This window comes from Triticum dicoccoides, chromosome 3B, assembly GCF_002162155.2.
Source record: "Triticum dicoccoides isolate Atlit2015 ecotype Zavitan chromosome 3B, WEW_v2.0, whole genome shotgun sequence".
In the NCBI taxonomy this organism is placed as follows: domain Eukaryota; kingdom Viridiplantae; phylum Streptophyta; class Magnoliopsida; order Poales; family Poaceae; genus Triticum; species Triticum dicoccoides.
The window spans coordinates 223,365-238,905 of record NC_041385.1 but is presented as its reverse complement, the minus strand read 5'-3'; the positions used below and the strand labels follow the sequence as shown (position 1 = coordinate 238,905).

At 44.4% G+C, this 15,541-nt stretch overlaps 3 protein-coding genes across 3 annotated transcripts; all 3 read left to right on the top strand.

Annotated features, from left to right (window-relative positions):
* Positions 1 to 2,590: 2,590 nt before the first annotated feature.
* Positions 2,591 to 3,775, top strand: LOC119274218 (phenylcoumaran benzylic ether reductase Pyrc5-like). Its single transcript, XM_037554877.1, has 3 exons — positions 2,591 to 2,985; positions 3,066 to 3,208; positions 3,317 to 3,775. The coding sequence occupies exons 1-3, from the start codon at positions 2,912 to 2,914 to the stop codon at positions 3,424 to 3,426; spliced, it is 327 nt and encodes a 108-aa protein (XP_037410774.1). The 5' UTR covers positions 2,591 to 2,911; the 3' UTR covers positions 3,427 to 3,775.
* A 1,466-nt stretch (positions 3,776 to 5,241) lies between these two features.
* Positions 5,242 to 8,646, top strand: LOC119274216 (subtilisin-like protease SBT3.10). The gene is made up of 9 exons (XM_037554875.1): positions 5,242 to 5,374; positions 5,530 to 5,673; positions 5,766 to 5,955; positions 6,039 to 6,203; positions 6,397 to 7,010; positions 7,109 to 7,179; positions 7,263 to 7,529; positions 7,615 to 7,907; positions 8,008 to 8,646. The coding sequence occupies exons 1-9, from the start codon at positions 5,273 to 5,275 to the stop codon at positions 8,553 to 8,555; spliced, it is 2,394 nt and encodes a 797-aa protein (XP_037410772.1). The 5' UTR covers positions 5,242 to 5,272; the 3' UTR covers positions 8,556 to 8,646.
* Positions 8,647 to 10,255: 1,609 nt separating this feature from the next.
* LOC119274217 (dnaJ protein ERDJ7) lies at positions 10,256 to 14,974 on the top strand. Its single transcript, XM_037554876.1, has 10 exons — positions 10,256 to 10,454; positions 10,539 to 10,601; positions 10,700 to 10,766; positions 11,531 to 11,590; positions 12,492 to 12,542; positions 12,633 to 12,713; positions 12,964 to 13,076; positions 13,423 to 13,540; positions 13,686 to 13,812; positions 14,484 to 14,974. The coding sequence occupies exons 1-10, from the start codon at positions 10,342 to 10,344 to the stop codon at positions 14,588 to 14,590; spliced, it is 900 nt and encodes a 299-aa protein (XP_037410773.1). The 5' UTR covers positions 10,256 to 10,341; the 3' UTR covers positions 14,591 to 14,974.
* The last annotated feature ends 567 nt before the right edge of the window (positions 14,975 to 15,541 follow it).

Sequence of the window (15,541 nt, the reverse complement as noted above, 5' to 3'; positions counted from 1 at the left end):
TCTTTCACCAGCCATCGCTTCTACCTCTGCAACCCGGCCACGCGTCAGTGGTGCACACTACCGGATCTGACCGGCGGAAATGTCGCCGCCCTGTACCCTCACCACCTGTCCGGCGAGTACCGCATCCTCCACTGGAAGCGCCCAAACAAGAGCGACGATGTTGTCTACTACGTCCTCACCGTGGGACAAAAACAGAGGTGTATCGGGCTGCCGGTGGCCTCGTCGTCCATGAAGAAGGACAGGTCATGCTGGCATCTTCATGCCTGCCACCACCCGCCTGTCCTGCTACATGACTGCCTGCACTGGTACACTGTCAACGCCTTTGAGGGCAAGATCGTAATTTTTGATACACTGGCTGAATCATTCAGGTGGATTCAATCTCCCACAGCCAGCAGCTCAGCACATCTGCTGCAGATGGATGGTACGCTCGGCATCGGCCAGATAGATGTCGGTACCATGACCACAAAAGCATGGGTGTTGCGGGACTACAAGGCAGAGGTATGGTCATCAAATTACTCGACTCAATTGCCGGAGAGTCAGATGCAGAGTTATCAGATGCTGATATATGATAACTACGTCGAGTGCCTATACGGCAAGGTTGTGTCTGAGAATGGAGATATGCTGCTGATCAGTCGCAATCGTTGGTCCCAGACACTGTTTCACTGTGACAGCAAGGGCGAGCTGATTGAGAACTTCGTGTGGAGCTACATTGATCCAAAGGTTCTTGGGCTCTGCTTCAGACAAAGCCTAGTCAGGCATGTGTTCTTCGAGAGGAAAGACGGCAAGCATGTGAAGCTGCCACGCTTTCTTCAAGGGCTCTAGGGAGAAAACGTCTACCACCAGTTCATGGTTATCGCTGTGAGCCTGTGAAGGAAATATGGGAAATAATTTCTACATGTCGGACCGAGGTTGGACTCGATATATATCTACTTTACCCGTCTATCCATTTCATGTTGAAAGCATTATATGATGCCAATGTTAATGCCAAACTTTTCCTTATAGTTCTGTTATTGGTGGCACGCTTAACTGCTGACAACAGAATGCCCCATGTCTTATCCCTCGTCGATCAACAAGACATCGTAGTTTGTTTCAGAAAATTATCAGAATAGACCGGAGCTTGTTTTCAGTTAAGTAGTGAAAGAAGGTCTGTAACATAAAAAGTTTAGGTGTTACCGTATTTTAGAGAGATTTTCTAAAACTACAAGACTAGAATCTACAAGACGAGGAAAGGGTGTTTGAGAGAGATTTCTGATGGCTTACAGATAGAGCAAGCAGAGGAAGCTGACTGCATATATGATCATATTTATATTAAGTAAAATTAATCCCTTTGCATGATAGGGACAATATTTGCTGAATTTTTAAGAGTTGTCTGGTTTCGAGGGTGAATTCTGATTTCTGAATATACATATAAACCGGGGCATCACATGATTGGTAAGGTTTCACTGTCGTTAATTATCAGATTAGTGTGGTGGGGCATGGCTTATTTATCAGATTCATGCATCACTTGATTGGTAAGGTTTCACAGACTGCTCACCAAACAAAAAAAGAATGGGCTAAAAAAGACCGCCGGTGATGCTGATGCCAAAATGGTCAGGACTTAGCCAGTAGTGCAGCTTGTGGAAGCGCCAGATCGAGAAGGGAGCTTGTGGACATCTACTTTGGAAGTCGTTTAACGTGACCCTTCTTATATAAATTAAAACTATGACGAATTCGCTTTGTCCTGTCTTTGCAAGCTAGCTAGTCCCACAGGTGATGCTGCAGCTAGCTACTCCGTCTGTCCCATAATATAAGAGCGTTTTTTACACTAGTGTAGTGTCAAAAACACTCATATATTATGGGACGGAGGGAGTAGTTAGTAGTAGTATTACGATTCAACAATTTATAATTGTGTAATTAGGAACGGATTAGTTGGGCAGGCAGGCATAGATTGGTATTCAGATTCATGCACGCACCTCTTTTTATGTACAAAACACGTGCGCCCTCCGTCCGGAAATACTTGTCGGAAAAATGGATGTATCTAGACGTATTTTAGTTCATGTGGAGAAGAGGCTGGCCTGGCCGGCAGCAAGTGATCGATTCCCAAATTATTGTGGAAGGTACACCTGCCCCTGTAGAATACATCCATGATCGCATGTGCCAGCAGCAAAAATATATAGTTGCTGCATCCAAAAGTTACAAGCGGATCACATGTATGTATGTATGAACTTTGAGGCAATGCAAGAGAAGAGAACCAAGGGATGCGACAAGAGGCACTAGCCTCCCGTACCTAATTAAGTAAGTTTCTTATAAATTACAGGTAACTTTGCTGTGACCGCTGACGTGGAATGTTTGTTTTTCATCAATCATTCAGATTCAGTCACCAAGAGTGGTGGCGGCTTGCAGCAGGGGTCACTACATCATATTCAAATGGGATTTAAATTTGTACCCAGGCTAGCTAGCTGTGTTTATCTGATAGATCCATTATTCCAACTTTGCCTTACATCAGTGCTGAGGTCACCTATCTAGGAGCCATTTTGGTTTGGTTTTTGCTTGCCGTAGATATATACATTGAACTTCCTTGCCTTGCCTTGCCAACAGTCCTATAAAAGGGACTGCACCCAGCAGTTAGGCTTCAATACAAGCAGATGCAGCTCTAGTTCTAACGTGTGTACAATATATGTGCGTCCTGTTTGTTTGATCCTCAGAGAGCTACCTACTCGATTGCACCACTTGAAATTGCAGCCAAGGCCTTGTAGTTGTAGCACACCGAAGCTAGCAGAGCATTTGGTATTTGAATCGGGAGGAACTATGGTGCTGGACAAGGAGGAGGAGAGGAGCAGGGTCCTGGTAATTGGTGGCACAGGTCACATCGGCAAGCATATCGTTGCTGCGAGTGTCCGCCACGGCCACCCGACCTCCGTCCTCATCACGGATGCTGCACCGGCTGATCTGGCCAAGGCGCAGCTCCTCAAGAGCTTCATTGATTCCGGTGTTGCTCTCATCAAGGTTGTATAAGATTAATATCATTTGGTGTTTTTGACAGTTTTCTGTGTGAATTCTAATTTTTTTTCTGTCTGATGAGTAAGGACCCTGAACAAGATCCTGTACATGAGGCCCCCGGCGAACATCGTGTCCCACAACGAGCTCATTGCACTGTGGGAGAAGAAAGCGGGAAGGACTTTCCAGATCGCTCGCATCCCAGAGGCGGATCTCCTCATGTTGATCAAGGGTAGGGTACATCCATCCCATCATTGTGCCTCCCTTGAGAATGTACGTAGCAGCTACAACTGTTGCATCTCTGACTGGCCACTCTTTGTTGACATGTGCGACCATGCAGAGGCGGCATACCCTCTCAACATGATGCTGTCTCACTCGCTCTCTGTCTTGGTGAGGGGCGACCAAGCCAATTTCGACATCGAGCCGTCCTTTGGTGTCGAGGCCACCTAGCTGTACCCTGACGTGAAGTACACCACCGTCGACGAGTACCTGGACCGCCTCCTCTGACACTTCTTGGCTGGATGGAGCAATAAAGATGATGGAGCAGTGGCCTCTTCAAATCCAATGATGTGTGTGGTCTTGTGTGCAAATTCACCAGAAAGAAAAGAAGGACCTCTGCGTTCCTTGCTAAAACAAACATGATTTGTGGCCGTGTACGGTACGTATACGGAGCAGTCACCGAATAAGATTTGTATATAGGCTAGTTTATAAATACCCATGTAACCCCACGGTGTAATACCAGATCAAAAAAGCAATAAAAATCTCGCGTGCGTGTGGTGTCTCGGCGAGTTGTGTGCCATCGGTCGATCCAGCCGGCGACTTGTACGTGAGAATCAATCCACCTGGGTGCTTGTTTCCATGACCTGTGCGTTGCCTTGTGTACTCACGTACGTGTCTTGGATCGGAAAGTAATCGATCTTGACGTGTGCATCGTCGGAAAGTAGGCGACGAATCATATCGGAAGGCTTGGCCAACAAGCAAGGAAGTGGGATGAATTTCTCGAACAAAGTTTTAAAAGGCAGCAGCAAGCTGAGCAGACTTCATACGCCCAAACTGGGTATCCAGATTTTGATCAGAGAAGTGCACATTTTTACGTTGCTGTAAAATACACTTCTAATTGTGATCACTAAGTGCACGCCAAAAAAGAATTATGATCACTAAGTAAAAGTCATCTGAATTAAATGAGACGGAAGATCGATGTCGGACGGAATATCGTCTTCAATGCAGGAATGTGTAGGTCAACTGAGGTGTTTGCCTTGTGATCAGGCCCATGAAAATATATGGCGAGACGCAAGGAAGGAAGGGGCAGCTAGTGTTACGACGAGGAGTAGGATTACTGGTGGCAGCGGGTTGTTGAGCCCGGTGCGGTGTTCTCTCCTTATGGGTCTGTCAAGAGTCCGGTATTGCCGATCGCAGCTGTAATTTGTAACACTCTCTCCTTCTTGATGAAAATGACAGGCAACTTTGGTTGCTTGTTCTTGAAAAAAAAAAGATGAGATGATACACATATTCAGTGGACAAGTCTGTGCGTACACATGTAGGTTCTCATCGTCTGTTGAGGAATCACGATCAATCAAACTCCAACTGCTAACTAGTAGTGCTGCTAGTACACTGACAATAACATCCACGAACAAGACTGTTCCACCATCATGAATGCATGGAAGTTGATCGATTTGGGTTGTAATCTTAATGATCAGCATCGCTGGCCCATCAACCACTCACCAATTCAACCGCCCCTAGCTAGATAGTTCATCTGGATTTAAGTCATGAACTTGGCATAGGGGCTTGTGTTTTTATAGAGGATATAGATGTATCCACAATTCATTTAGAGTAACTTATTAGCCTATTTCATTTAGAGTCACACACACACACACACACACACACACACACACACACACACACACACACACACACACACACACACACACACACAAGAGAAATCTAGATAACGGAAAGTTGAACCTTTCGAAGATGCATAACCTTCATATAGAGAAAAAGTCTCTTGGTCATTATGAGCGTAATTGACGCTGGGGACACTGTGTGGGCACCTTGATGCTCAAGCTCATATTTTGTTCTTGAAAGAAACTGCAAATAATTCTGATGAAGAAAAGTCCGACCATTCGAACATCAATAACTTTCTGCTGCAGAAAAGTCTGAACTGAAAAACCAAAGTTCAATCCTGACAAATTCAACTAAAGCAACATTTCTACATACTATGGTGTCTACTATAAATACGATCCCTCAATAGCAGTGATGAAACCCATCACAGTGCGCGTGAGAACCACTAGCTAAAACAATGGGTTTCTCTTCTTCCTCTCGGCGCTCACGCGTAGCTTCGGTGCTACAACTTTGCCTTTGCATGCTGTTATGTAGAGTACAGGGAGGATCATCTCACGGGGTAATTTGTTTCTTCTTCTTCTTCTTCTTCTTTATTTTGATGCATACAAATATTTTTTTTGATTATTTAGTAGAGTGCATAATGAAGACAATCGCAAACAAACCGTCATAACATGTGAAATTTAACACTCACGACTAAATCAACTTCTTCCACAGCAACCCCTTGAAGAAGGGATAAACACCCTCGTACCAGCGCCATCATGTTCGGCCCGAGATAGCCTAGACAAGGATTTTCATCCAGATTGCTGGGACCAACCAACGAAGACCATCACGGCAAAGAGAGATCCATCTTCATACGAGGTAATTTCTGTTTATTTAGTTAATTAACGGTGGCGCTCCATACAAGCTAACCCTTACATGCATGTATATATGCATGCATCTATTGTATTTAGCTCTACGTAGTTTACCTAGGTGACGTGAAGCACGGGCACCCGGACCACGTCGTGGCTTCGCACCATGACATGCTCACCACCCTTCTGGGAAGCAAGGAAGAATCTATGGCCTCTGTGGCGTACAACTACAAGCACGGCTTCTCAGGCTTCGCGGCCATGCTCACACCAGAGCAAGCAAAACAACTTGCAGGTCGGTAGCGTCGTGATCATCTACTCTGATTATAAATCTCCGAGTTTCACTTGCATCATAGTATATTTGAGGTATGTATGCAGAGGTTCCGGAGGTCATCAGCGTTGAAAAGAACAAAATTCACACGACGGCCACCACGCGAAGTTGGGACTTTCTTGGCCTCAACTACCAGATGCCTAGTACTAGCAATGGGCTACTCAAGGGAAGCAACTATGGAGAGGATGTGATCATCGGGGTGGTTGACACCGGTTAGTATTTCAATTAAATGTTGCAAAAAAAATTAGAGGACCAATTGCAAAAGAGATAAGAAGTCTCTTTCTTTAGGAAAAAGAGATAAGGAGTCTTGATGTGATGGCTATCAACAATTGATTTTTCAACTCAATAGAGATGGTCACCCCGATTTTAATTTGGCATCATTTCTTACACAAACTCGGTAATCAGGGATATGGCCGGAGTCGAGGAGTTTCAGCGACAAAGGGTACGGGCCGATACCGTCAAGGTGGAAAGGAAAGTGCCAACTCGGGCCAGACTGGGGCAGCAACAATTGCAGTCGGAAGATCATCGGCGCCCGCTTCTACACTGCCGGTGTGTCCGACGTGTTGCTCAAGATGGACACACTCTCGCCTCGTGACAACAACGGACACGGCACACACTGTGCGTCCACCGCGGCGGGCTCGATTGTGGAGGCGGCTAGCTTCAATGGCCTTGCCGAGGGGGTTGCAAGAGGAGGCGCGCCGCGTGCTCGCATTGCTGTGTACAAGTCTGGGTGGGGTTCTGGCTCTTTTAGTATCGCGAGTGTGCTAGCCGCTATTGATGATGCGATCCACGATGGAGTGGACGTGTTGTCGCTCTCCATCACTGGCGAGGAGCAGCTCGCCTTCGGTGCTCTACACGCGGTTCAAAAGGGGATCACCGTGGTGTACATAGCCGGCAACGATGGACCTAGGCCACAAACAGTTGTGAATATTTCGCCGTGGGTCATCACCGTGGCGGCGAGCAAGGTTGATCGGTCATTTCCGACGGTGATCACGCTGGGAAACAAGCAACAAATAGTGGTACGTACCTACAGAATTAATTGGGAAAAATAAGCATACAACCACAAGAGGGTGCACACAATCTTCTACAAACTAACTCTAGGCGCTATGTTTTGCAGGGACAATCTCTATATTACCAAGCGAAAAACTCATCCGGGAGCAGTTTTGCAGGTCTTTTAGTTGGTGCAGGGTGAGTAAATTAAGCTATATGTTGGTTCTTTGAATCTGTCTGGCAATTCTAAAGCCAACTTCACTTTGCGTTTCACTTTTTAGGTGTACCGCGGATAGACTGAATGGCACAGACGTGAGAGGGATAATCCTTTTCTGCTTACCATTGAAAGACGATGCAGGCACACCAGTGAGTACTTTTGATTATGCGTCACAATACGTCCGAAGTGGCGGGGGATGTGGTCTCATTTTCGCCCAATATACGACGGACCTTTTAACCATGACAGCATCAGTTGCTTGCCAAGGCATTGCCTGCGTTCTTGTGGACCTTGACACCGGGGAGAAGATAAGAAAATACGGGGGCGTCGCCGGGTACGTAGTTTCATCCACATTTCTGCAATGAGTCCGATCAAGCAAACCCTTTTGATCAATGGAGAGAATCTTTTTGTTTTGTAAGGAGCTCTGCAGTGGCAAAGATCGAACCAGCACACATCGTTGCCGGGAAAGAGATACCAGGACCAAAAGTGGCAGCGTTCTCCTCAAGAGGGCCATCACGCCATTACCCCGACATTATCAAGCCTGACATAGCTGCGCCTGGAGCCAACATCTTGGCAGCAGTGGGAAATTCCTACGAATTTAAGGATGGGACATCAATGGCAGCTCCGCATGTATCCGGCATCGTTGCGCTACTGAAAGCTGAGCATCCACACTGGTCTCCTGCCGCGATAAAATCAGCCATCATGACCACAGGTAAAAAGCGCGCACCAGATACCAACCATAACTGTGCAGAGTTTTAGAACATCCAAGGGTTCCTAGTTCATCATTTATTTATTTTTGCATGGTGATGAAGCCCGTGTAACCGACAATCGTGGCATGCCGATACTGGCAGAAGGGTTGCCCCGGAAGATCGCTGACCCCTTTGACTATGGAGGTGGCAACATCAACCCCACTGGTGCAGCCGATCCCGGCTTGGTCTACGACATCGATCCCCGTGACTACAACAAATTCTTCAGGTGCACCATTGTCAGGAGGACGAATGCGAGTTGTGACGCGACGATGCTACCGGCGTACCACCTGAACCTACCCTCCATCGCGGTGTCTGAGTTGAGGCGCCCGATCACTGTGTGGAGGACGGTGACGAATGTCGGCGAGGCCGACTCTGTGTACCACGCAGAAGTCCAAAGCCCAGCTGGAGTCATGATGGAGGTCGAGCCGACGGTGCTCGTGTTCAACGCCACGGACAGAGTCCATTCATTTAAGGTGAAGTTGGCACCTATGTGGAGGCTGCAAGGGGACTACACCTTTGGCAGCATTACTTGGCGGAAGGACCAAAAAACCGTGAGGATTCCTGTTGCGGCCCGCATGACGATTCAAGATTTCTATGCAGATGTTGCATAAGTTTTCCAGGTGGAACATATGTGTAAAGGAAATTGTGCTCTTAATCAATACTAGCATTAAATAAGAAAAACAAATGGATGCATATTCTCTATAATGGCCCGAGGCCTTTTTCTGTTATGCAAAATATCGTATATGCAATATAGCGGCTAGCACACTAAGATAAACCACTTAGTTTGAAAAACTGCTTAGTGGTGTGTGATTTCAACAATATTCCAGAGGTATATGACTTCTATGTTCCTTAGCTTAAATCATTCTATGATTGTTTACAATTCTGTCATCTATTTTACATGAGGGCTAGATGGTGGTCTTGGAGCAAGAAAAGTGTTGAGTCCAGGCGCATTATGGTACGACTAAGACCGAGTTGGGCAGGAGCAAGCGGTTGGATTGGCCCGACTCTTCAAGACCAAATATACTCGGCTTTGTCTTCATCAAGTCATAAAATTTGACCCTTAGTTAGCATCATCAAAACTAGAGCATGCCCAGGACAAACAAGAACATATAATTATCAATGTTCTAAATAGTGGGTTATGCAAAATAACGGCGGGCCTTCAAATCAGATATAGCGGAGCTATAACGGGCTATTTGCGAAGGCAATCATTTATCGGAACCTGCTGAAAAGGCTATAGCAAAGCTATATATAGCATAACCGGCTATTTAAAACTATGATAATAATCCCATGTAGACATCAAAGTTTTAAATAGCGCGCTAAGCATCTTAGCGGCGGACCTCTTCCAAATGCTATAGCGTGCTATAGCGGAGCTATAGCGCGCTATTTAAAATGTTTGTTCATTTGTTTGGACCAAAGTCTCTTAGCGCAAGACCTTTTGTAAACGCTATAGCGTGCTATAGCGGAGCTATAGCGGGCTATTTAAAACAGTAGACACAGAGCATAAGTACAACTACAGTTGTAAACAATCTGAAAGAAAGCAATGAAGACAAATGGGAATATTCTGGATTCGTAGATGTTGGATGCCAAGCAAAGTTTCAGATTAAAATTCATGGATGCGCAAAAAAATAAAAATAAACAATTGAGTAGAACCCACTCCAAACCCCATGTGTTTGCTGCACTATGGTAGTCCGAGGTATGTTTGACTTGTATTGTGGCACTTTGCCCCACATTCAAGCATTGGGATTTCATCAATGCTATGATTTCTCCATAAAAAATTAAAATGTTTTTCAACACGGTACAATTGTTGAAGCTCACATACACGCATATACACTCATCTCTATGAATGCTCGCACATTCTATCCATATGAGCGCTTTCAAGATACTGTGCCAACACAACATCATGACATTTACGAAGTCATCATAGGCGTCTCGTAATCGACGGGAACGTCTCCTCCCACTAAACGGACATCACTGTAAAGCGTAAAATAAATTTAGAAAAATACAATCACCAATGCCAAGTACTTTATGAGTCTTGACCTTGATGGCTCCATAAGAAACCTAACCATCCGAGCTACGCTCGGCTCGCACTGTGATTTCGACATATGACGCTGACTAAATAACGCCAAATCCAAACATTTTTGTAATGGAGCCAAAATTTTACCAGCCCCTGAAATTCGTGCCGCGGCAAATATGTGTTCCAAAACAGATTTGTTTTGAATAATTTGTAAACATAATTTAGCTAAAGCAAAAAAAGAAAGAAAGAAAAAAACAGGAGAGGAATGTTTTTCCCATGAGCTTCTCCTTCTCTATCTCTTCCTTCACCCGGCCGGCCCCCTCCTCTCCCGAGGACAGATCTGGTCTCTCCCCTCCGACGGCGACGCAGATCCGCCGCCGTCGATGGCCGCCGCCGCCCGCCTCACCGCCCTCCTCCTCCTCCTCCTCGTCTTCGCCGCCCTCCCGGCCTCCGACGCCATCTACTGCGACGAGGACGACTGCTACGACCTCCTCGGGTAAGCCCCCGTCGCCTCTTCCCCTCCCCTCCCCCATCCCCTTCCTCTGCTTGCCCGCCGTCTGATGGGTGCTCGCGTGCGCAGGGTGAAGCAGGATGCCAACGCGTCGGAGATCAAGAAGGCCTACTACAAGCTCTCCCTCAAACAGTGAGCTTTTTCTCCCCCCCTCCCCGTCCTGCCCGCCGCCGTTCTTGCCCCGGGCAAGATCCCTGACCCATTTCTTGGGGATGTGTTGTGCCGTGCAGCCACCCGGACAAGAACCCCGACCCGGAGTCGCGCGCGCTCTTCGTCAAGGTCGCCAATGCCTACGAGGTATATCTATCTGCCCGAATTAAGAGCAATTGGGGACCTTCTTTTGTTCCCTTGCAGCTCTGCATCCCCTGCTGCTTCTAATGGCTCAACTGCTTATTCTGTACCCAAGATCTGTCGTTTCAATTCCATGTATTAGTTGCCGCATATTGCGCACGGCCTTTTCGCGCGGTCGCCAGTATATTTGCAGAATTCACTCATTATTGTTTCACAATTCAGTACAGTGGCTACCAGAGTGAAAATGAGATTACAGCGCTATGCGTGCACTTGAGCGTGCCAAGGCGCTAGGCGACAACATAACGCCTAGCGCTCAATCGTGCTTGCCGTGCATGTAGGCGGGATAGGCAATAGGCAGTGGCAAAACAGTTACTGTTGTGAAACCAGCTGCTCTAATGGCTGCCTGGCATGCGATGGCGCGGTCGTGTACACTAGTTTAGGCTATCAAGCATGTAGTTGGAGGCTTGGAGCTCACTGAATTTTTGCCGTGAACATTTTCCTTATTCAACTGTGTCCTCTTGTTGGTAGTTCCACTCTGAAGTCTGCAGTTCTCATATGGATTTCATTGTTTTTTGTCTTGCATGAAACTGAGCTATTTCATCATTTAGGCTACGAAAAAAACTTATGAAGAGTTTCATTTCACGGGGCCCATTGATTGTTGTGTTGACTGCTGTTTTCGTCTGCCCTGTTCAACTTGAAAGCTATTTTCCTAATATGGCACTTCCAGTTTCTGTTTGGTTCTTGAGTGTGTCTACTTTTTGATTTATCAGATATTAAAAGATGAAGAAACTAGGGAGAAGTATGATTATGCTGTTGCACATCCAGAGGAGGTAAACCTTCATTCCCTTGTCTGGCTTCAGCATGCCAAACTGTTTCTGTTTATCTACCTTTCTGGTTACTTTTTGTTAGATTTGGCTTCATGGCCATTAGTCATTCGGTATGTATGTATAGTCTATCTGTACACTTGTGATGCTAAGGAAAAAATTATTAGAAGAGAAAGTATTCCCTTGTGAATACTTTTCAATTTGATTTGTGGACCAGCACAGATTTTTTTTATTCCCCTAAATGGGACTTGGAAGTTATTTCTGACGTTAAATCCCATGAATTTTTACTTTCGATTAATCAAATAGGGGATCTCCTGAAATCCAGGAAGTCAAGCACTAATGTTATAGATGAAAACTAAATACATGGTTCACATTCCGCATTCAGTCTTGGAATGTGCAAAACGAATGAATGTTGGTACTTCCACATGAGAAATATCTGTGAACTTGTGAAGAGTAGACTGTATCGCATGACACAGATAGATACTGTACTAATCAGTAGGCATTCCACAGCACGAAACATATATTCTTACATTCTTATTGGTGCGTTGCGTGGCTGCAAAATTTACCTTCTGCCTTCTTGTTTACTGTGAGAAAGTCCACTTGTTTGGTTATGCAGAGTTTAGATGGGAAAAAGACAACACACAGGAAACAAAAGTTGTACATGTGAGCATGATGCTAATATAGGCTAACATTGAAAATAATGCATTTATACAAATATCTTCCGTCAGATACCCACACCATGTCTTTTCATAGTAGTTCGTTTGAAAGATCTGGACAACTTTTCCATATTAGATAGTATTGATAAGTTAATGCCATTGTTTTGGCTGCCTGGTCTGCTCTTCCTTTGAACTGAGCACTGTTAAATACTGATTCCATCTGCGGGTGCTATTTGTTGACCTTATTTCAGTTCTTCTACAACACTGCTCAATACTACAGGGCTTACTATGGATATAAAACGGTTAGTTTTCTCTATCAATTGTATGTTTAATAGCAATGCTCTGCAACATTCATATACCACTGCAGCTAACTCTCCTCCTGTTTGTGATAGGATACTCGTTCTGTGTTGATTGGCCTTCTTTTAATCGTGTCAGCATTCCAATACATAAACCAGTTGACATCGTACAGTCAGGTATGGATATGGAACAGAAAGGCAAAAGTAAGGTTGTGGGATTTCAGTCTGCTGTTCAGACTGGCTGTTTATGAACCAAATGATCAACATAAACATTTTCTTATGTCGTTGAATGTCAGCATAAAGATAGATTATGTATATCTTCCCCATTTATGTGATAGAAAGACGATTACATGTTTTAGCATAACAATATATCTTACGTTTTTTGTTAACAACAACGCAAATTGAAAGTGTGCTGCATTTGTTGCAGGCCATTGAAAGTGTGAAGCAAACTCCTGCCTACAGAAATAGGTTAAAAGCATTGGAGTTTGAGCGAACAGGAGGAATTTCAAGCAAAAAAAAGGGCAACAAGCCGATGGATAAGTAAGAATGACATCTAATAAGTTTGAATTTTGGGCTGAAATTTTCTATCTGAGAATTTGAAGGCTGCTTGGTTTGCACTGCCCAGTTCCATCTGTAGTTTACATTGAAGTTTAGGGACCAGTGTATTGTGTACATGCTGTTGGAAATGTTTGAGCAACCTTGATAGATTCTGTTGCCTATTTAGGTTCATCCTTTCAGAAACTACATCGTTAGAAAGATGCATTCTGTTACAAGTAGGCTTTTTTTTAATACTATTAATGATACAATTTCCTTATTAGCCATTTTGCCGCATATCACTTGTGTTGGCTTGCTATGACTGACCATGATAGCTTTGTTTCTCATGTAGAAAGGTTGAAGATGAGCTTAGAAATGAAGTCGACTTGCAAATTCAGGGAGTTCAGAAACCTTCTGTATGGAATCTCTGTGGTGTCCAATTGATACTTCTGCCTTACTTAATTGGCAAGGTCAGTCCATCTCTGGTAGACTATCTTGAACAGAGTAAATTGCAAATGGTGCACCTGAGGTTTCAACTCTTTGTAAATAGCTGAAATGGGGTTGAAAATTTACTGGACACATGTTGAAGTTAACTGTATACTGTTTTTTTGGCAGCTGCTTATTTGGCAAATTTGTTGGTTTTGGAGATACCGGGTAAAGAAATCGCCATATGCATGGGAGGATGCTTGCTATTTGACTCGGACATCCCTTAGGATGCCTGCTAGCACATGGCAAAATATTGGTAATTACCACTTTATTTGTTGATTTGTTTTTGACATACCATATTACTTCTTGGTCAGCTCTCTCTTGGGATTGTGAAATATTGTGCCTTTTCCTTTCCAATCATCATAGCGATTTTATACCAGATTCCTTCCAATTTTCAGATATGAGCTATAATATATTGTACTGGATATTTGTTTTAACTTATGATACTAACTAATCCAAGTAAGATGTACACCAATTAGTCAAAAACTAGTTAAATTGTCAAAAGAAATAGACCTTTCATTTTTCTAGAGAAAAAGGAAAAGCTTTGAACCTTGATTCATAGATAGAAAGACAAGGTAATTTAGAACCACAACATCCAATGGCGCAACAGGATAAGGTGTCATGTAATGCGCTTGTTAGACATGTATAAGAGCTGTGCTGCGCCTTTTGATGTTCAACACGACCACAGATGCTTGAAGGATTATCCATCCATTCATGGTAGTCTGGCAGTGTAGTTGTAGTTGTATCAGTAAAGTATTGCCAATGCCCCACTCGTTGAACTTGCTGGTTGAACCATACAGTAATGCGTAGCAACCAATGTTATTTTCGTTGTCACAAGTTATTTGCTGTGTCACTGAGCAAGTGCCCCGTTAACTCCGAGTTGAATCCATTAGCACTGACAGATGATCATATATCTGTGTGTTCCAGATGAGTTTACGAAGGAGGATCTCGTCATGAAGCGCCTCTGGGAGAAGGCCAACATGGAGAGGCACATAGTGGAGGCGAGAAGAGGATCGAAGCAGCGTAGAAGATAAGCTTTTAGGCAGCCCAATTTTGACTGAAGGTTACGAGATGAGGCTGTTTAACAGCATGTCATGTACTCCAGGAGGACAACTACATACCGGAGTGGAAAGGGAAGGCATACATGAGTCAGGCCTGGGTTCGTCGACCCATAAACATGGGACATTGATATACTGAAGAAACATAAGATACAGGGGATTCTTTTACCATAAGGATCGTACACCGTGGAGGAGTTATGTGGTGATGATAACATTTCTTACGTCTATTTGGATTCTATAGATACATCTACCTGGATGCTATTTACATGTCTCCTTTCTCGTCTTCTCCTTGGTTTGGTTATCATGTTCACTGTTGCTATGATCTACAGTCGCACTTGGGGCGGCAAGATTCGCATGTTCCGCCCTACTGATCCTGACAAAAAAATGAATCTCCTTTTGGTGCTGTAGAATGTATCATCATTAACCCCATTTGTGAATCAAAATCTGTTTTTGTTTCACCTCCACAATGAAGTTGTGTCCTGCTTTTGCAAATAAATCCGGAACCTCTTTCCAAAATAGAACACAGTTATTTACCTAGTTCCTTTCTCATCTTTTGCTTATCAGTACGGTGAATCTATGTTGCTTTGATTTGCTGGCATAGTGATTTTTTGTGGAAAAACGGTTATTGGTGTGGCGAGATTGGCAGATTCCAATGTGTCCTGACAAAAATCTCCTTGGGCCAAATTTTTTTCTTGGTAATTTTGTTTCTCCTTGTTCAAGACTAGTTGGAGCTTCAGTGCTGTAGAATGTATCAGCATCACCATTCGCGAATCAAAAATTGTTCTTGTTTCACCTGCAGAACTGAAGCGAAGCTGGTGTCCATGTCCGTTTCCAACAACAAAAAATCGCAACCTCCTTTTGAAACAGAACAAGGGAACAAAACACAAATCGCAGCGCATCAGAATGCAAGTTTTAGCATGGGAATAA

What these genes read in the sequence shown, in the direction of transcription:
- LOC119274217 (XM_037554876.1), top strand. Translation starts at nt 10,342, where the DNA reads ATGGCCGCCGCCGCCCGCCTCACCGCCCTCCTCCTCCTCCTCCTCGTC. An exon ending in GGCAACAAGCCGATGGATAA is followed by an intron (nt 13,077 to 13,422) that starts GTAAGAATGACA and finishes TTTCTCATGTAG; the next exon opens with AAAGGTTGAAGATGAGCTTA. An exon ending in TAGCACATGGCAAAATATTG is followed by an intron (nt 13,813 to 14,483) that starts GTAATTACCACT and finishes TGTGTGTTCCAG; the next exon opens with ATGAGTTTACGAAGGAGGAT.
- LOC119274218 (XM_037554877.1), top strand. Translation starts at nt 2,912, where the DNA reads ATGCTGCACCGGCTGATCTGGCCAAGGCGCAGCTCCTCAAGAGCTTCA. An exon ending in CCGGTGTTGCTCTCATCAAG is followed by an intron (nt 2,986 to 3,065) that starts GTTGTATAAGAT and finishes CTGATGAGTAAG; the next exon opens with GACCCTGAACAAGATCCTGT. An exon ending in TCTCCTCATGTTGATCAAGG is followed by an intron (nt 3,209 to 3,316) that starts GTAGGGTACATC and finishes GCGACCATGCAG; the next exon opens with AGGCGGCATACCCTCTCAAC.
- LOC119274216 (XM_037554875.1), top strand. Translation starts at nt 5,273, where the DNA reads ATGGGTTTCTCTTCTTCCTCTCGGCGCTCACGCGTAGCTTCGGTGCTA. An exon ending in CATCGGGGTGGTTGACACCG is followed by an intron (nt 6,204 to 6,396) that starts GTTAGTATTTCA and finishes CTCGGTAATCAG; the next exon opens with GGATATGGCCGGAGTCGAGG. An exon ending in ATCAGCCATCATGACCACAG is followed by an intron (nt 7,908 to 8,007) that starts GTAAAAAGCGCG and finishes ATGGTGATGAAG; the next exon opens with CCCGTGTAACCGACAATCGT.